The 21,801-nt window shown below is 42.0% G+C and overlaps 1 protein-coding gene across 2 annotated transcripts in view; it reads right to left on the reverse strand.

The window, feature by feature from the left end:
* CDK18 (cyclin dependent kinase 18) overlaps nucleotides 1–21,801 on the reverse strand; it is a 287,497-nt gene that overhangs the window by 153,522 nt on the left and 112,174 nt on the right. For both annotated transcript variants that reach the window (XM_040337544.1, XM_040337543.1), the window contains exon 2: nucleotides 5,008–5,146. In XM_040337544.1, the coding sequence (XP_040193478.1) occupies nucleotides 5,008–5,131 (124 nt within the window). In that variant the 5' untranslated portion in view covers nucleotides 5,132–5,146. The remainder of the gene's footprint in view (nucleotides 1–5,007; nucleotides 5,147–21,801) is intronic.

Consider the following 21,801-nt stretch of genomic DNA (forward strand, 5'->3'; position numbering starts at 1 on the left):
CTGGAAAGCTCTATGTCATATCCTCCAAATAGATCATAGATACTCCAGTGCATACCATCCACAAACAAATGGACAGACAGAATGTGTAAACCAATGTCTTGAACAATATCTCAGACGTTTTTGCACGCATCTTCAGGATAACTGGTCTACCCTTCTTCCTCTCGCTGAATTTTCCTATAATGATTCAACTAGTTCATCTACTTGCTATTCTCCTTTTTATGCAAATTATGGATTTCATCCCAATATTCTGCCTGAGTCTCCACTACTTACGAATGTACCCTCAACAAATGATTATTAGTCTACCCTTGCACAAGATCGCCAAAAAAACTATTACGATCTTAGACATAGACCTTCACCATCTTATAAAGTTGGGGATCAAGTATGGCTCTCTACAAAAAACTTACGTTTACATATACCCGCTAGGAAATTGGCCAAACAATTTTTTGGTCCATTTCCTATTTCGAAGGTCATTAATCAAAATACCATGCAACTTTCCCTCCCTCCGGAACTGAGGATTAATTCGCCATTTCAAGTTTCTCTCCTCAAACCCTACCTACCCAACTGATTTTCTGGTAGGAATCCTCCTCCCGCACCCCCTATCCTAGTTCAGGGTGAAGAACATTATGAGGTTGAATGTATTCTAGACACTAGAAGAAGAGGACGTCTACAATACTTGATTAGATGGAAGGGTTATGGTATACAAGATGACTCTTGGGAAGATTCAGCTGAAGTACATGCACCCACTTTATGTAATCAATTCCATTCTAGATGCCCTGATAAGCCTTCATCTATTGAGATCCCCAGGAGGGTATCCCTTAAGAGGGGGGTACTGTAAACGGCGCTCCTGCCGCCGTATTGCATTCCACGCTGAAGCGCATATGGCGACCGCATAATGGCGTCATCGCCCGGCGCCGCGTGCGTTCCAGCTTGGAACACGGAAGTGCCAATCGTAATCACGCTCTATTCGGCACACATGCCTCTCCACTATAAACAGAACGGCGTGTAGTATACACGCTGTTCTATTATTGTCAACCGTAGCCGGCCACGCTACAGTAATACTGTTACCATCATTTCCTATGCTGGAAACCATGCCACGCTGGATCCCTACCACCATCAAGCTAATCCATTAGCTGGATCCATCCTGCCTTATACACTGTCATTGCTGGGACATGCTAAGATAATTTCCTTCAGGAGACCCTGCACTACAGAATCCTAAGCCTGCTAAAGGCTTACTGAAAAACACGCATCCCTGCAAACGGATAAGTACTACTATTGCTCTAGCATAACTCAATTCTAATATAGGGCCATATTCTGAGTAAAGTTACGATGGAGTATCTCAGGATACTCCATCGTATCTCTCTTTTTTGGCCAGTGTATCTATGCGAGTGATTCTTAGAATCATTTTCGCATAGATACACTGAAGATCCGACATGTGTAAGTCACTTACACTGTCGGATCTTAAATGTAATTACTCTGCCGGCCGCTAGCTGGCGTTTACGTTCAGGTCTCATTTGTTTATGCAAATGAGCCTGATACGCCGATTCCCGAACGAATTTGCGTAGTGTAACCGTCGCTTACGTCGTTTGCGTAGGCGTAAGGTTACCCCTGCTATATGAGGGGTAACCTTACGCCAGTCACACGTAGGCCATGTTAAGTATGGCGTCGGGTCCGCGTCGTGTTTTCCCGTCGGGTACTTCGTTTTACTAAGTCGTTCTTGAATACGACTTTACGTCAATGACGCACACGTCGGCGTCATTGACGTTTTACGCCGAGAACTGGAGCATGCACACTGGGCTATTTTAAGCCCGGCGCATGCGCAGTTTGTTAGAATCGGGGGCGCGCTTAATTTAAATAGAAGCCACCCCCTTGGAGATACGCGGGGATACGCCGGGCCAAATAAACTCCGCCGCCCCAAACTACGGAGCAAGTGTTTGGGCAATACAGCACTTGCTCCTGTAGGTTGGGGTGGCGGAGTGTAAATGGCTTATGCGCCGCCCGCCGGAAATCTACGAGAATATGGCCCAGTGTCTTTACAAGCTGTTGTATAGACATGTGCACTGCCAAAAAAATTGTTTTTTTGGTTTGTTATTTTAGTTTTTTTTTTTTTTTTTTCGTAAATTCGGGAAATTAAAAAAAAATGTTTTCGTTTTTGTTTCATTCGTTTTTTTCGTAAATTCGGGAAAATCGAAAACATTTTTTTTTTCCGTTTTATTCTTTTTTTTTCGTAAATTCGGGAAATTCGAAAATTCCGAAAAAGCATAAAACGAAAAAAAATTTAAAAACAAAATTTCCATAAAAAAACGAATGAAACGAAAATGAAAAAAAAAAAAAACGGAAATTCTAAAAATTCGGAAATTTCCCATTTTCGAATTTTCGATATTAGAATTTTCGCATTTTCAAATTTTTTTTTTTTCAAATTTTCGAATTTTTCTTTTTCGAAAATTCGAATATTCGAAATTTCGAAAATGAAAAATTCGAAATTTCGAAAATGAAAAATTTGAAAATTCGAAATTTCGAAAATGAAAAATTTGAAACCGAAAATAGAAAATTTCGAAATTCGAAAGTTAAAAATTCGAAAATGAAAAATTCGAAAATTCGTAAATTCGAAAAATAAAAAATTCGAAAAATCGAAAATGAAAAATGTGAAAATTTAACATTTCGAAAATTGAACAAAAATTTGAAAATGAAAAATTCGAAAATGAAAAATTGAAAAATTCGAAAATTCGAAATTGAAAAATTTGAATATTCGAAATTGAAAAATTCAAAAAATAAAAAATTCGAATATTCAAGATTTGAAAATGCGAAAAATAAAAATTTGAAAATTCGAAAAACAAAAAAATCGAAAATTCAGAAATACGAAAATTCGGAAAATAAAAATTCAGAAGTTCGGAAATGAACAAATTTGTAAATTCGGAATTTTCGGAAGTCCGAAAATTGAAAAATTCGGAAATACGAAAATTTCGAAAATACGAAAATTGGAATTCTCGGAAATCCGAAAAATCGGATATTCGAAATTTTCGGAAGTCCTAAAAAATTTGTTAATACGAAAATTCGGAATTAACGAATTTCCGAATTTCCGTAAAAAAAGTAATTAGAAACTAAACGAATTGCACATGTCTACTGTTGTATGGATCTCGTATAATTAATAGTTTCCTGCTGCTTGAACCTACTTAGTGGGCCTTTACTTGACAGCTCTGTAATATCTTAAAAGGACATACACTCCCAAACCAGCTGAGCTATATTTGCCTCTCTTATGCAAATGCTAGTTGCAAACGTTTTTTTTTTTCATATGCTACGTGCTTGACATGTGTTGTTAAATGTATATGGGCTTGCGCCCTAAATTACTGAACATGTTCGCTCTAGTTTTTTCATGCTAAGGGTTGAAGGTATTTTATACCTGTTCCCTTAGTAGCCCAATGCATTCCTTTATGTTAAGTGATATGATGTAGAGAACCCCCAAACTCCTGTTCTCTGATTGGAGTGACGCCTGGGGTCCCGTACTGATAATCACTTGCATAGAGAAGTGCATTGGAATCTTTAATGCAGTTGTGCTCGTTCACCTTCATTGTAATCTTTCTACGCTAGGGGTTGGAGGCATGTTGTAATACCTCCTCCCTTAGTAGCTCAACGCATTCCTATATGTGAGAGAGATGATGTAGAGAACCCCCAAACTCCTTTTCTCTGATTGGAGTGACGCCTGGGGTCCAGTACTGAAATTTCACATAACATAGGGAGGTGCATTGAAATCTTTCCTTAACCGCAGTTGTGGTTCACTCCCGTTCACAGTAGTCTGTGACAACTATCCAACTATGTACTATATGTTTTATACTCTACATCAGTGATGGTGAAACTTGGCACCCTAGATATTTTGGAACTACATTTCCCATGATGCTCATGCACTCTGCAATGTAGTTGAGCATCATGGGAAATGTAGTTCCAAAACATCTGGGGTCATCACTGCTCTACATTTTCATGGTACTGTACATTCTGCATTCCATGCTGTGTTTTATATTTTACACAATACCATTCTGTACATTGTGCTTAGCATTTCCTATTCCACACCAACGTACTTTATACCTGTTATATTCCATATCTTTTCACTCTTTGTTGTGCTGTATACTTAATATTTCATAGTAATCAGTACTTTTAGGTGGCTTTGGCATGTTTGCACATAGGAAAAGCCCAGATATAGGTCGGAACTTCTGCGAAAGGGCCATTTGGATGTGTTGGCACCCCAGGCTAAAAGATACCATTTCCCCTTACGATTAATGTAAGACATTGCTGCAGCATAACACTGTGGCATAGTCTTATAGTCTTATAGGTGGGAAAATGTCCATGTAAAAGAGAAACCTGTCCCCAGGCTCAAACTGCTGAACTTTTAGTTGAAAGTGTCATTTTGCTGGTAATCATTTTGATCCTCTGACTTCCTTACTTTCTGAGTCACTGACCAGGAACATAGCCAATGAAGTTGAAATCCTAATTTGCATACTTGTTTTTGGTCAGTAAACCAGATAGTACTGAAGCTATTAATCTGCACGGCAGGCAACTGGCATTTTCAGAATCAGACACAATGGCAGCCTAAATATTGCTCTCAGTACACGTGTCCATTCAATACAGTGTATATAGCATGACTGTTACTGATGCCTTCCTTGTCCTCCCTGTTATAGTTATAGATGAAGAGGGGAGGGGCGTTTTTTATAGTCTGCACAGTGCAGACCAGTGTTGTTGCACTGCAGGAAAGGCTATCTGACAGGTTCTTTTTACCCACATCTGTCAAAAGACAACAGATATAGGACCCTAATCACTCATACAATAACAAATTATGTTTATTGCTAAGTGATAAAGAGGCAGCAGATAAGAAATGCTTTACCTATTTACGGCACATTCTTTTTAAAAAGCACCCTGCACAACTAAAGCTGACATACAGTTCATAGAGTACAAACTGGTCATATATCTGCTATGACCTAATCAATCATGTGAATGTCCATCTGTAACATGTGTACTCACGTCCATTATGTTGGCTGTTTATCTGATTGTACTGCTCTGTAAACTCTGCTAAAGACTCTTCAATAGTTTCAGTTCGTGGAACGGAGAGCGAAAATCGCCGCTTGAAGTTCTTCACCTTGTTCATGGTGACAGAGGAAACCTACAAGTGCAGAAGAGTAAAAAGTGTGAGAGAGACCAAAGAAAAGGAAAAAAAGAGGAATGAATACAGTATGTGAAACAGATGGATGAAAAGTAAAGGCATAGGGAAAAGATAAAGAAGAAAAAAGAAAGTACATCCCATAAAAAATGAGCACAAGGGATAATTCTGAAAAGCACGAATAATGGAGGAGTAGAGTTTCCAAGAAGGAATATGTTGCCATAACTAGAGACAGGTTGTATGTATAAAGACAGATTACATACATTAAACAAATTTGTGCAGAACGACAGGTGACAATGAATCAATATTTCAGAGAAGGATATCTGCAAGTAGAAGACTGAAATACAGGCTGGCTAAGAAAGGAGCAGAGTGAGAGAATGTGGGTGGACTACATCTGCTGCATCTCTTATCACCGTCTTATAGATGTGAAGAAAGTGCTAAGATTCTTTCTTCTGTTAAACAGTGCAGTATACCTGATCTCAAATTCTTACCATCCTATTCATTTACAGCAGGGTCGGTTTAAAAATACACTTTTCCATCCTACAGAGCCATGGCAAGTGTTAATGTTCCCTTTGCCTTCCCTTGAAGGTGCAGCTACTTCTGCTTTTTTTTAAATGCAATTTGTTCCCAGGGATATCTCGCCCAATCTGAGCAAACAAAACCCATCCTTCTGTTAAGATTGAAAGCACTCATATGCTGCCCTTCCCTATAAATAGTGCATTACCAGCTTACATGCAGTTTTCTCTGCCGGGCCAACACAATTAATATTATAGACAGGAAGACTAATCTAAAAAAAACAAGGTAACTTGTATCCAAGCACGATCGCCGGTGATTGCATTGTGATTAGTGTTATCCAAACCTGTCTAACTATAATCTGTTTTGTATGTGATTTTAATAACTGGTATTCTTGTTATTAGAAACCATTAGAATAGAACCACAAAAACTGCAGAGAACTGTAGAGAAGCTGTGGAGAAAAACAGAGCTTTCTGAAGAAAAGCATTACTTTTCATTTTGTATTTATTTTGAAGCTGTAAGGTCTACGGTATATTTAAACCTACAGAAATACATAGCACGCCAAGGGAAATTATCTTTTTCTAGGAACAGTGGCTTAAAATAAATGAACAACTGCCAGTCTGAATAAATAATCCCAATAGCACGTGGATGTAAACCCTATTTTTGCATACATTAAGTGACACACCTGCCTCAGGTCGTTCCACACCTTACTAGCCATGTGGAACACAAGGTGGGGTGGGGTCACAATCCCTGCAATATCCATGTCATGCCTCGTACACATGACCAGTTTTCCTGTCGGGAAAACTGCCGTGACAGCTTTTGGCCAGGAAAACTGGCTGTGTGTATGCTCCATGGCAGTTGTCCTGTCAGGAAAACGTGCTATTTTTTCCTGCCGCGATTACCGGCTTTCTTTTTCCCAGCAGTTTTCCTATGGCAAACACTGTGGTGGAGCATACACACGGCCGTGATTCCCGGCGGCCTTTTTCCTGGCAGTTTTTCATATGGGAAACACTGCAGTGGAGCATACACACGGCGGGGTTTCCCGGCCAAAGCTCTCACGGCAGTTTTCCTGCCAGAAAAACTGGCCGTGTGGAGGGGGAAAAAGCTGCCGTGCCGGTTCTCGGCTTTCCAGGCGGGAAAAAGTCCTCTGGGAAACCCGATCGTGTGTATGAGGCATAAACCAAACCCTAACCAAACTACATTTTCATGTACTAAAGAGCTGCATATCAAAAAACTACTATTTTTTTATTAATACTATAAGTGCTTATTTAGTAAAACATGTGTTTTTATTCTTTTTTGTTTTAACAACCCAGTACTTTTGATCCCCCACAGGCTATTGACAGCCACTACATGCATGCACTCCAAGTATGGCTGTATTGCATTTCCCAGGCAAGTTTCCTGATGGTGATAACAGGACCATGACTGGGTAATGTGTGTGGTAACATGCACCTGCAATCTCCATTGGAAAAACATATGTCAAGTTTACATTGCAGAAGCAAAACTAGGAGAAGGGGACACAAAGTTGTTCTCTTATAAAAGGAAGTGGCAGAATGAGGACCTTAATGGCAGGACCGCCAGGTATTATTTTAATAAAAAATACATATGGTTACATAATTGGTAAGGTTGAATAAAGACACTGGTCCATCCAGTTAAGTCTGTGTGTGTGTGTGTGTGTGTGTGTGTGTGTGTATTTATGTCAATACCATTACCCATATTCCTGTATATTGCGTTTGCTAAGATGCCATCTTATGCCCCGTACACACGATCGGAATTTCCGATGGACAAAGTCCAACTGACTTTTTCCATCGGAAATTCCGACCGTGTGTATGCCCCATCGGAGTAATTCCATCTGAAATTCCGATGAATTCCATCTGAGTTTACATAGAGAACATGTTCTCTTTTCCTCCGATGGAATTCCGTCGCAATTCCCAATGTGAATTTGGTCGGACAAAGGTCTGATCGTGTGTACAGGGCATAAGAGTTTTTTTTATTTATCGACACTCCTTGCTGACACCACGAAAAAGGGAGTTTCACATCCTTTCAGCTCTGAAAGTAAAGAACCCCTTTCCGCAGTTTAAGGCCAAACTGTTTCTTGTCCAACTTCATTGAGTGGCCATGTGTCTTTTTATTTCTCTTATATCATATAGCCTATTGGGCGTTTCTTCTCATGGTAGAATACCGGTATGTTTAATGCTTGTATTCATTTCTCATAAGTGAGGTCCTCCAGTCCCTTTATCAGCTTTGTTCCCTTCTCTGGACTTTCTCCAGTTCCAGCAAATCCTTCCTGAGAACTGGTGACTAGAACGGGACAGAATACCCAAAATGTAGCCGTACCAGAGTAAAGTGACAGAATTTATAGTCTTATTTCCTGAGAAAATAAGCTTTGCTTGCTGTAGCTTGGCATTGCTAGCTATTGCTGAGCCTGTTATCTACTAGAACACCCAGATCTTTTTCCATCCAAGGTTGCCGCAATCGTTCTCCCCCTAGCGATTAACTTGCATTGCTAATTTTAGCCCCCCCACCAAGTTCTTTACAGTTTTCAACATTTAACCTCATTTGCCATGTGGTTGACAGTTTAGCTGTAGTTCATTTTATTGTGGCCTTCTTGTACAGTTTCCATATTCTGCTGCAAAGTTACTGCCCTTCTTAGCTTTGTATCATCAGCCAACAATGAGATTGAACTATTTATACCAACCTTTATTTCATTTATGAATAAATTAAACAGAATTGGTCCCAGAACAGAGCCTCAGGGTACCATGCTCACAACAGAATATTCTGACTATACGCTATCTATCATCACCACTCTTTGAGCACACCTGCATAACCAGTTTTATATCATCTAGTTTTATATAGTTCATATATACCACATCCAGGGACATTTCTCTATTTATATGGCAGCTCACTTCCTCATAGAATGTTAGCAGATTTGGCTGGCAAGAAGAAACTTTCATAAATCCAGGCTGATTACTACTAATGATACTATTTTTATAAGCAAATTCTTTGATATAGTCCCTTATTGTCCCCTCCAATAGGTCACATAATATTGACGTTAGACTGACTGGTCTGTAGGTTCCAGGTATATATCTTGGCCCTTTTTTAAAAATATTGGAACCGCGTTGGCGGTTTCATCAATCAGCTAGTATCATTCTAGTCACTAAGCTGTCCTTAAAATTTAATACTGGCCTGGCTATAACCTGGCTAAGTTTTTTGAGGACTTTTGGGTGTAAGCCATGATTTATTTATGTTAGATTTTCAAAGCTTTTTTAGACACTGGCTTCTGTTGGCCACATTGGTATATTCCGTATTGTGTTATTAACAATACAGTCTTGATTATTATACTCCTGCTTTTCCTTTGTAAAAACTGAGAAGAATGCATTTAGTATAGTCAACTTCTCCTTGTCATTTGTTACCAAGTCCCCCTGATTATCCTTTATGGGACCAATATGCTATGATCGCGCTTTCTTACTATTAATATATTTTCAAAATTTGGAGGGATATTTTTTCCACTGTTTTCCGCTATGTGTTTCTTGTGATCTAATTTAGCTGCCCTGATTGCAGTCTTACATTTCTTATTGCATTCCTTGTAGGGTTGGAATGCAGATGATTATCCATCGGCCTTATATATTTTAAGTTTTTCTCTTTTATATGCCTTTGTACTCTACAGTTTAGTCACTCAGATTTACCCTTAGATATTGTATATTTTTATATTTGTTACCCATTGGAATACACTGGCTAACGTCATTATTTAATATGTTCCTAAATTTTTCCTCAGTGTTTGTAGAATTTGATCCCATTTAATATCTTGTAAGGAGCACAGTTCAGAAAAGTTGCCTCTTTTGAAATTGAGTGTTCTTGCATTACCCTTGTGCCTCATTTTCCTTAGGTTTACACTGTAATCAATGTAATCACACTGTGATCGCCTTTTCCTACTTTATCTCTATTTTCCACATCTGCAATCAGATCTGTGTTATACTGTATGTAATAAGTAGAAATCACAGAAACAATGTCAGGATATTGGGTATGCCTGAACAGAGTGAGGGAGCCAATGCAATAGCATTTTTGGAGGGATGGTTCAGGGAGGTTTTTGGGGCCACATCCTTTTCACTATTTTTTGGTATTGAGCCAGCCCACCGAACCCCCTTTAAGCCTCAATCGACAAATAAATATCCCAGGCCATTACTTATTAAAATGTTTAATTACATTGATAAAGTGACTTTGCTTCGGGAGGCCAGAGAAAAGGCAGATGTTTTTTTTAATGTGACAAGAATTTCATTCTATCAAGATTTCTCCCCAGACCTGCAGAGACAAAGAGGAGAATTTATCCCTGTCAAACGAATCCTTCAGCAAAACAAATTAGAATATGCGTTACTTTATCCCGCACGTCTGCGAGTAATAGCGAAGGACAGTACTACATTTTTTGATACCCCAAAAAGTGTGGAAAGGTGGCTCGAGGAAAACAAGAAAGATCTTTAAACCCTTTCTCAATCACAAGACAAATCACAAGTAAACAGTAATCTTCAAACACAATCACAAACAGTAAGGTGGCGATTACTGTATGTGTATTAATAGAGAAACATGTCTACAGTCAGATTTATTGTTTTTACACTTAAGAGCATTTTACTAAACACCATAGCAGAGGGAAATTTTGCAAGCTTTTCTTTCTTTGTTGTTTTAGTAGTTTTAAGCATAATTTGTTTTGATAAGTCTCAATGAATAAGATAACAAAGAAGGGAGTACTACTTATGACATGGAATATCAGGGGTTTAGGGGACAGAGATAAAAGGAATGCAATGTTTAGATACTTTGAAAGGCTGCAGCCTCAGATAATATGCTTACAGGAAACGCATCTGCGGCCTGATTCTATACACCTGCTGAGTTCACGCAAATATTCGAGGCAGTACTGTGAAGGATATGCTTCAGTGTAATTCTCCCTGCTAGTAATTGTGTGTGTGTTAGAGGGAAGGTGATTTCAGGTGGGACTCACTCCTCTGCTAACAGGCTGTTGAGATGTTAATGACCCTTCTTCAGCCAGCTCCCTAGTTCAAAGGGTAATTGATCTATTGTGTGTGTGAAGGAGACCTGCGTTTACTGTTTACTGTGATTAGAAGTGGCTCATGTTAATTATTCTGATTGCTTCATTGTGGTAATTATCTCTTCTATATGCGGGGCCAGGCTGTCTAGATAATGTATTCTGTTACAACTAGTAATTACCTTCACTGATGTCATTATCTAAAGAAATGTTTTCAGGGTCGACTCCGAAGTGTCTGCCTATCATCTGTATGGGAGCCCCACTGTGTGAGGGGGCGGAGATTGTCATTGTAACAGTTTTGTAAATTACATATAAGCTGTGTGTTGTACCATTAAAGTCTGTCTTGTTCCAGCAGTAAGCTCTGACTCATGTGTGGCTTATTGGGCGATTCCAGGAATATTCCTCCTCATGGAATATTGGGTGATTTTCTTTATGGGAAGAAGGGAATCTTTGACAGGGATATCATTCTAATACCGTCACAAGTACCATTCCACATATTCCTCCCACTCTAGGGGGGTTAGTGTAATGGTATCTGCAAATGTTTTGTTCGAATGTATTCAACAACAGGTGGACGAAGAAGGCAGATATGTTTTCCTGTTATGCAAACTTAATAAGCTAATATGTATCATTGCTGCAATCTATATTCCCCCCCGTTTCTGTGGTACCCCTTAGAAATCTGGCACAATTCATGGCTTTATACCCAGATACCCCTGTGCTAGCATTGGGGGATTTTAATAACATCTTGGATCGGGGATTAGATAGAATGTCTTTGATACCTAAGGCGACAGGACAGATGGTTGGCAAAACTACGTTTGCTTTGTTGCTTTCAGAAGTGGGACTCCGCGATGTGTGGAGGGAGAGACAATGGCGACGAGAGCTGTTACTCGTGTCACACATGGCAGACTCTCTCGAATAGACCTGGGCCTGGGAAACTAAGCATTAATGCAAAGGGTAAGGGACTCGGCCTATGAGCCAAGATTATTGTTGGATCACTCTACATTCTGGGTTAGACTGGATGCCACGGTTGCAACGGGCTGCCCATTGTGGAAAGTGAACCCATTCTGGCTGACCTTACTCCCATCTCTTAACAGGGGTACTGCTAGCACAGGGGTGGTATGGGATACATTAAAAGCATTTTTGAGGGGGTGCCTAATTAGGGAAATATCGGGCATTAAGACCCGTTCTAGGGAATGGGAGGATAAAGTCCGGGATGAAATGAAAACCAGAGAACAAGCGCTGGTAACAGACCCCTCTCAGAGTAATCAGGATTCCTGGGTTGAGGCGCAATCCTTGTACAACTCGGTACTGTTGACGGCAGTGGAGAAGAGGAGATGCTTTCACCAACAGAGCCACTTCGAGGAAGGGGAAAATACGGGACACATTCTAGCACTGGTAGCCAGGGAGCAAAGGGATTCCTCGAATATTTTGGCTATAAGGGTGGAGTCCGGGGAGACGCACACTAGTAACTCTGACATCCTAAATGATTTCTATGAGTTTTATAGGGAGTTATATTCCTCCAGAACCAAGACTGTAGATTCGGAGATGGTCTCGTTTCTCCAAGGCTGCCCCATCCCCCAACTGGCTGAAGAGGACAGGGAGATGCTAAATCTCCCTATCACACTGGCAGAACTGAAGGAAGCTCTGGAAGGGGCCGCGCAACACAAATCCCCAGGTCCAGATGGACTACCAGTGGAGGTATACTCTCAATATGGAAAGGTTATATTGCAGCCCTTGCTGGAAGCACTATCTGAGGCAGTGGATACGGGAACTTTACCTGACAGTATGCAGGAGGCTATAATTATACTACTTCCTAAACCAGGTAAAGATAAGTTGTCACAAGACTCATACCGTCCAATTTCTTTACTAAATACGGATGTCAAACTTCTAGCAAAAATTCTGGCCAAAAGGTTATTGCAGGTTTATAGACAGGCTGGTGCATCAAGATCAGTCTGGCTTTATACCTAACCGTTCAACGGACGATAATATAAGAAGACTATATATAAACTTGCAGGTGCCGGTGGATAATCCAGGGGGTAGCGCTATTCTGTCACTGGATGCTACCAAAGTGTTCGATAGTGTGGAGTGGCCCTACCTCCTGGAAATATTAACTAGGTTTGGATTGGGAGGCAGGTTTAAAACATGGGTAAAGGTGCTTTACTCCAAACCTAGAGCTAGACTCAGTGTCAACAATAACCTCTCCCTCCCATTTGAGCTACATAGAGGCACCCGGCAGGGAAGCCCGTTATCCCCATTGCTGTTCGTGTTCTCCGAACTACATCGGAGGTGTTCGGGTTCTGCAGGGGCCAGAGGGAAGAAAAGATCTCCTTATATGCAGATGATATACTTATATATTTAGGTGATACGGCACGAACAGTAATGGGGATAATAGGAGAATTTGGAGGCTTCTCTGGGTTTACTATAAATTGGTCCAAATCAATATTAATGCCTATAGATCCGTTGAGGGAGCAGTTACCGGTAGGAGCAGAGCAGATTAGTATATCAAGTAGTTTTTGCTATCTGGGTGTGATGGTTTCCCCGGATACGGCTGAATATCTTCAGCTGAACCTGGGTCCACTACTGGTTAAACAAAGAGAGAAATGTAACAGCTGGTGCAAACTCCCCCTATCAGTGGTAGCTAGGGCCAACCTAATTAAAATGGTCTGGGCTCCACAACTCCTATACATCTTCCATAATTCACAGATATGGATATCGAACAAATGGTTCAAAATAATTGATACCCAGATGCGGGAGTTGATATGGAAGAAAAAGGTAGCCAGGATTAGTTAAAACACTCTACAATATGAAAAGGATAGGGGGGGATTGGCGGTACCTCATCCTAAAACTTATTTTTTAGCCTCTCAGATACAACAGCTGGCGGGATGGGACGGGAAGAAAGAGAGGATCCGAATAGAAACTTGGTGATTGGTACTGCTCCCTCATTAAAGGCAGCCTCTCATCTTGAGATGGGCTTGCCCAGTATGCCACAGTCAGCACCCACAGGAACCCTCCTCAGAAAGGTATGGGGGGAGCTACGGAAAACTTTGGGGACAGAGGGTGTGCTACCATTCACTCCAATATGGAACAATCCTAGATATGCAGAGCTACAGGATCTAGCAGGCTTCACTTCCTGAAAAAAAGGGGAATCTGGTTCTTTTCACAGCTGTACGAGGGTGAGGTACTGAAAACTTACAAGCAGCTGTGTAGTGAATACCAATTAGCCCCGCGGGGCTTCTATCAGTATCTCCAGCTCCGGCATTCCCTACAGAAACAACAACAAACACGATCGCTGGTGGTAACATCACCGTCGCCTTTGATGTCGGCGGTTCTGCAAGCAGAAGCTCGGAGAGGAATAACAAAAATATATGAGGGACTGCTAGCAACAATTCAGAACCATGCTTCCTTTAGAAGTCGTAGGAAGTGGGTGGAAGACATTGGAGAGATAGACGGAGACCAGTGGGAGAGGGCGCTTGAATCTGTCCCGGTGGTGTCCGTTTCTGCGTCGCACAAATTGTCGCAACTCTTTATCCTACACAGGGCGTTCAAAACAGCGCCACAATTACATAGATGGGGAAGAAGGGACACTCCTATGTGCCCAAAGTGTAGGGTTCAGCAAGGGGACTTCATACATTTGATTTGGAGATGCCCGAAGCTTCACAGGTACTGGGGAGGAAGTATCCCAGTGTATTACTAGAGTAGCACAGGTACCAGTTCCATTGGATCCACAGGTATACTTGTTAGGGGCCATTGACCCTGGAGAGTGTACAAAAGGAAAGTATTATATGGTAACTAGATTGCTGTATTTGGCAAGAAAACTCATTGCACGTTATTGGATGGCCTTGGGGGTCCCCACAGGGAAGCAATGGATTGTGTATGTCAACTCCCTGTTGGGTAGAGAACATCTGGCCTATAAAAGAAGAAAAGCAGAGGGTAAATTTGAGGAAATTTGGCATTCCTGGTTGAGAGATACGAGTGTCGCACCACCAAAACTGGTGATGGATAGATTTTCTATGTAGAGTGCAGAGGACAGGGGGGGAGGGGGGGGGATATAATAAATAAAGAGACGTACATGGGAATATTATAGGAATGTAAAAATGTTGTATAATGCATGCTAATTGAATTGCAATGGATGCCGAATAGGCATATCTATGTATGAAATAAGAAAAGGAAAATAAAAATAAAGTGGATTTAAAAAAAAAAAAAAGTAGATTTAGTGGTGCATTATTTATAGTTGGGCATCCATCATTAGACACATTGGCACCTTAAGTGTGGGCACCTGGCTGTAACAACTTGCAGCTTTACAGCCAGCTGCCCACTGCATATGGGCAAGCCACGCTGTGCTTTGTAAATGGTCCCGCAGTCTTCGGGGACCTGTGACGTGTCCCAAAATACAGCGGGGAGGGAGAGGGAGATGAGAACAAAGTGGGAGTGGGTACCTGTCAAGCCACTCCCACTGGCTTCTGTTGACCACATAAAAAAAAAAAAAATGACATGTCAAATTAGATAGAGAAAGGGGTGGAGGAGGATTTAAAGCGGAACTTACCCTTTTGGGTGACGCTCCGCTTTAACCATTGACTCCCCAGCCATTCTTCTCCTAGAATGTATGATTCACACATGTTTTTAGCCCCCAAATGCATAACTTTACATTTATCAACATTAAAACTCATTTACCACATAGCTGCCCAATTAAAAAAGTGCATTGAGGTTGGCTTGTAAGTTGGACACATCCTGTAAGGATGTTATTCCACTACATAGCTTGGTGTCATCTGTAAACTCTGAAATGGTACATTTACCAAACTTTATATCATATTTACATATGTAACAAAGTCCCACCACTGGGGTACACAACTAATAACTTTAGACCATTCAGAGTATGAATCATTAAAGTAGATCTAAAGGCAACACTTTTTTTTTTCATTTTGGATCGAGTAAAGGAAGGATAAAACCTCTGTAAGGTTATTTTTGCTATCTGTATCCCGTTAGGTCTAATGTACACTGCTGCTGGTAAATGGACGTTTAGGAGCAGTTGGGCGTTTTTTTTCAGCTGCCCCTGAACTCTCCTTTATGTTATCTTATGAGTACATGTACACAGGGTCGTTTATAGTAGTTTCTAGGCAGTTGAGTTTAGAAGCATTTTGTGGAACGCAAAAAAATGTGTTCAGGATGAATGTTCAGAGTCATTTGAAATGCCTAATGCCTGTTACAGCTTGTAAGCGTGGTAACTGACGATTAGCCGCGTTTTGTTTACAGGCGTTTTTAATTTTTTACTATTTAATGTTAAAAGCGCTTCTAAAACGCAAATGCAGCTAAATGCGGCAAAGCAGACGTTTTTAAACGTCGGTTACCATCTGTCAAGTTAGATTAAATCGTTCAGGAGAGGTTGTAAAATGTCCCATGTACATTAAGCTTTAGGGAGATTTAACTTCACTTCCTGTCCCGTAACCGGAACAGGGAGGGGAGAGAAAATCCATGCAAATTAAGGAAAAGTCCCCATTGGAAGAGTTTCCCTGAAAGACTTTTCCTGAAACAGCCCAAAATTTAGACTATTTTGCTTGATACTTTCAATGATAATGGTAAACAGAACAAATAGAGGGTAAATCTCCCAAACGGGTGCACAGACAGGCATAAAAACTGACATATGTTCTAATCTCTTTACACTCTTATGTTATGCGCAGCAGTCTTTCAAACAAATTTTTGGGGGAAAAAGACACGTTATTGAATTAATGAAAAACGAAACAGTAAAGTTAGCGCAATTCTTTTGTATAATGTGAAAGACGATGTTACGCCGCAAGAATCATCTTTATACTGAAGAAAAAAAATTGTGATTCTCATTTGGGCCAGAATCAAGTATCTTCCTGACTATAGAAGTTAAACAAACCAGTATGTAGTAACTTGGTAAAGACATTGATAGCTTTTAGGATAAAACTATAGAAATTGCTATTATTGACAATTTTCATAATTTTTTCAAGGTTTGTGGCTGTCATCTTCATCCTGACCTCAGTATCTGATAAGTAACTAATTTGAAACAAGTATGAAGGATCAGTGTTCAGAGTTTTAAGACTTCTTTGACTGAATGCTTCTTCAAAATACAGTAAAACATTGGCCTGCGAGCATAATTTGTTCAAAAAGAAATAATGGAAACTCAAATGATTTGTCCGACAACCATTTATTCATAAGTCCTTCGGTTTATAGTCAATATAAAAAGATTATAGCAATGTGATAGATTGTGTAACCATAAAATTTCCATCCACCAATGGAAGCCTCCACAAGGGGATTAGAAGCAAAATCCAGCAGGAGCTACAGAGTATAAAAGAGAAGAGAGGAGCCTCTGAGTGTAGCAATATGGTTACATTTAATAAAGGTACAACATTTAGCATTTCACATGGTTGATGATTAACCACTTCCATACCTGGCCTATTTTGGCACTTCTCTCCTACATGCAAAAATCACAATTGTTTTGCTAGAAAATTACTCAGAACCCCCAAACACACTGGGATAGATTCAGGTAGATTGGCGCATCTTTATACCGGCGTATCGCATCTCATTTGCGATACGCCGACGTAACTCAGAGAGGAAAGTACAGTTTTCACAATGCACTTGCTCCTAACGTTGCGCCGGCGTAACTTAATTTCGTCGGCGTAAGCCAGCATAAGTGTAAGTGGGTGTGACCTTATGCAAATGATGGTCGAAAGGGGGAGTAGTGATATACGCCCGGCGTATCCTGGACGGAGCATGCTCACAACTATGCCGGCTTTTTCCCTTAGGGAAAGTACTTTTGCAAAGCAATGGCGGCTGCTGCAAATCCAGAGAAGAAGGATCGGAGGAAGAGAAACTTTTGCCCGGAGGAGAGGGCAATTATTGTTGCGGGCATAGTGGCACATGATAAGTACCTCCATGGTGCCCTCAGTAACCAGACCAGCAAGGCCAGAAAAAAGCAGATCCTGATGGAGCTCAGCTTGCAGGTCAGTGCCGTGGGCAATGCCACCAGGACCCCCGAGGATATCCAAAAAAAGATCAATGATCTTAAAAGGAAGGTCCGTGACAAGCTGGGTGCGATAAAGAGGCATGCCAGGGGCGAGGAGGAGGACCAGCCTGTGCTGTGCGGTTGACCCTACGTGAGCAGGTGGAGGGCATGGAGGGGTTTGACTCCGGAGACCAGGCCTTGAGGATAGGTAAGTGTGTTTTATCTCCTATACGGTGTGTAGCATGTGAGGGGGTGGAAGGGAACATGTGACAAGTGTGTGGGTCCACCAACATGTGAATGCTTTGTGTCATCCACAGATGTGCTGGAGGGAGCGGGGCCGTCGTCGGCTGCAGGGCGACCCACGCCATCCCAGGAGGAGAGTGCCCACACCTCTCCCCTGGAGGAAGTAGAGGAGGAGCATGGGGACCTGGAGGACGTGTTCTATATTCTGGATAAAAATCCCAGCAACCCTGGATCCTCCCAACCCTCCTCCCCCATCATGGGACCCTCACAACCCTCCTTCCCCATCATGGGACCCTCACAACCCTACTCCCCCATCAGGGGACCCTCCTCCTCCATCAGGGGAAGCTCCTCACGTGCCTCCACATATGCACGGCCCCAAGCCTCTCCTGCCCCCAGGCAGGCCACCAGAAAGACCAGGGGTGTTCCTGAGGCCATTCAGGAAACCCTTGCGAGGGATCAGGCCCGCCAGACCCAGCATGTGGGTGCTGTTGCCCGGGATATGAAGCGTTTCGCAGACAGCCTGGCCTCCTCGGCACAGATACCAGACTGTTTGGCGGATATCAGTGCCAATTGTGCAGCAGTTGTCACATGTGTTGGGGAGCTGCAGGCCACGACCTCCCGCCTGGTGACTGAGGTCAAGAGCCTCACAGTGGCTCTTAAGGCCAATACGGCGGAGGTGAGGCACATGAGGCGCCAGCAACATCAGAACACCACCCTCCAGCTGCGGATGCACGCCGAGACCACCGCGGTTCTCACCCGCATAGCGGTGGCGTTGGAAGGCAGGCAGCCAGAACCTGCCAGGAGTGCCAGTCTTGAGGAGTCTCATGATGATGCCCCAGCCCCACCTGAAGTTGCCCCCAGGCAAGTGAGGAGCCAAAGATGTGGCACCAGGCAGAGCCCACGACGGGGCAATTGAGTTGTTTATTTTTGTTTTGTAAGCTCCGGTGAGGAGTTTTATTTTTATTTCATCTCCGGTGAGGAGTTTTATTTTTATTTCATCTCCGGTTAGGAGTTTTATTTTAGCTCCGGTGAGGAGTTTTATTTTTATTTCAGGTCCGGTGAGGTGCGTTTTTTTTTTAATACTGCACACGATCAGTAGTGCAGGCTACAGTGTGACTGGCTTAGATGAGTCACCAATGCCTATATTTTCGTGTATTATTTTGGTTACAGTGTGACTGGTGTGTGAATGTGGGGGTGACACTCCTGCCAGTAAGGGGTGTCACCCTCGGTCGTTGGGGAGAAGTTATCCCCACGACCCGTGTGAATGTGGTATGAATGGACAGCGACATCATTGGGGCCTTGGCGCGGCGTTGCTGCTCCCAAGTCCTGCATGGTGGACTTGGGCTAATCCAATGTGAAGTGGATGTGGTGTGTGTGAGCTAGGGACCACAGTGGTGTGCATGCGTGCATTCTCCTTGTGCCATGATGAATGTGTGTGTTTAAGGTGCAAACATGCCTACCACGAGGCATCTCCTGACTGCTCTTCCCTCAGCAGACGGGGTAGCCTCGATTAGGGGGGGACTGTCTGGTTCGGGGGTCAGGTCATCACGTATGTCAATCTCCAGGCCCTTTCTCATGGCGTAGTTGTGCAGCACGCAACATGCACCGATGATCTGGCACACAAAGTTTGGGGACTACAACAGAGTCCCCCCCGGAATTATCCAGGCATCGGAAACAAGACTTCAGGAGGCCAAATGTGCGCTCCACCACTGCACGGGTATGTATGTGTGCATCATTGTATTTTCTCTCTTCTTTGGTTTCTGGATCCCGGAATGGAGTCATGAGATGGGGCCCAAGTGCATATGCAGAGTCACCTGGAAGGGAAAAGACAGGAGGATGTTAGTCGTGCATGTGCCCCTCGTGATGTCTGCATCATGGGGTCGGACAGTCATGCTATCCCCCCTTCCTCACTTCCCATCCCCCTTTTCCCATTGTGTTGGGGCCTTTATGTGGATGTTTATATCCTATTAGATGATTGACAGGTATATTTACGACCATTTGTCGTGACATATCCACCCACATAGACATTCCTGGCGTCCGGACGATTGTTCATTTGTTTGTTAGTGTTGCTTGTTTTTGTCTTATGCCGTTTGTAATTTTTGTTAGTGACTACCCCTGGTTACATGTTGATACTCATGTTCCCAAGTGTTTTATGTCCAATTACCAGTATCATTATTGTTTTCTCCCATTTGGGAAGTTTTAAGATATTATCTAGATTACCAATAAATGTATTATCTTTTTCTACCATGTCATCCATTGTACTCTGTATTACTCATTTGGTCTTTCGGTCCCTTGCTGGCAACTAAGTGTACCAATTTTTTGTTTATATGCAGTATTCTTTGACTACAGTGACACTACCCACATTGGGTACACAATGCTAATGAGTAATTACTATTGTGCTTAGGCACATTTATTTGCCCTTTCTTTTCTTTCTTTTCTTTTTATAACATTAAAGTAAACTTGTCATGAGAAAAATACACAGGCTAGCATTGTCAATCCTCTCTTGAAAACCCTACCAACCTCGTGCCAACACACTGCACGACACAATTTAATAGTTTATTAGCCTGAAACAAGTATGCGGATTGTAAAAGGCAGAAAAAAATCCCTACTGTATCTGCATGCTTGTTCCCAGTCAGTAAGAATTTTCGGGAAGAAATATTGGCAATATCAGTCTGGTTTACTAAAAGGTAATTTCCAGGTATAAACAAATTACAAGCAAAAATAAATATAAAAGAAAACACCTGTAAAATGTTGGATTTCCCATTACTTGCTGTACCAATGAAAATGGTCACCAGGACAAAAAGACAGCAATGCAAACCTGACAGAGGGTTCTAGCCCTTCACCAATCTATCCAAAACGAACAAAAACCTTTTGTCTGTATGTATAGTACACTTATAAAAATTTAAACAGTGCACTGTTTTCAATCAAATAACAAAATATTTGTGCCATCAATAAACAAAACTTTGCATACCGTGGTAAATTATACGATCAAACATGCAATTATCCAAATCCGTTATAATACTGCATATGCACCACTTAAATCTAATAAACATACAATCAGGTGTATAGCGTGAAAACTTTAGTGTCCATCCATCTCCTTTATGCAAAGTGTCTTTGTGCAAAATCAATTAAAAGTGCCATTGCTTCACCACGTTTTATAAGTATAAAGCCTCGTGCACACGTACTGGATTCCCGGCGGTAAAAAGTCCACCGGGAAACACGAGGGGAAAACCGTGAACCTGCTCTGTAACTTTTCCCCCTACACACGACCGGGTTTCCCGGCAGGAAAACTGCCATGACAGCTTTGGTCGGGAATCCCAGGCCGTGTGTATGCTCCATCGCAGTGTTTCCCATAGGAAAACTAATCCCAGTGGGAAAAAAGAGAGCTGGTTCTCTTTTTTTTCCGTCAGTTTTCCTGTCGGGAAAACTGCGATGGAGCATGCACACGGCCAGTTTTCCTGGCCAAAAGCTCTCATGGCAGTTATCCCGACGGGAAAACCGGTCGTGTGTACAAGGCTTTATGGATGGCAACTTACCAGAGCCTTAGATCCACAAGGGATCTTATACGCATATCAAATCAAACTGGTGGAAATGACTCTGCTCCTTATGGACCTCTCATTTGGGCTTGGAATGAACGCAGGCTCTCGATACGTAGGTGTTAGGCGTTAAGATAAGTGCGAAAAACTAAGAGTGCCGTATACTTAAAAACAGATATGTTTAATAAAAAATGTACTTACAAAGTTTCGCTTAGGTAAAAGAAAACAAATGTCATATCAGCATGGCTGCCTGCAGCACAGTCCGTGTCCTGCAACGTCACAATGCAAGCTCCTGTCTGCTGCGTTTCCCCTCAGAAGGCGTCAACTGGGATCGGGGGCTATACACTGTTTAAAGGTCTACTTTAGTGAAAAATAC

The sequence above is a fragment of the Rana temporaria genome, chromosome 2 (assembly GCF_905171775.1).
Source record: "Rana temporaria chromosome 2, aRanTem1.1, whole genome shotgun sequence".
Classification (NCBI taxonomy): Eukaryota; Metazoa; Chordata; class Amphibia; order Anura; family Ranidae; genus Rana; species Rana temporaria.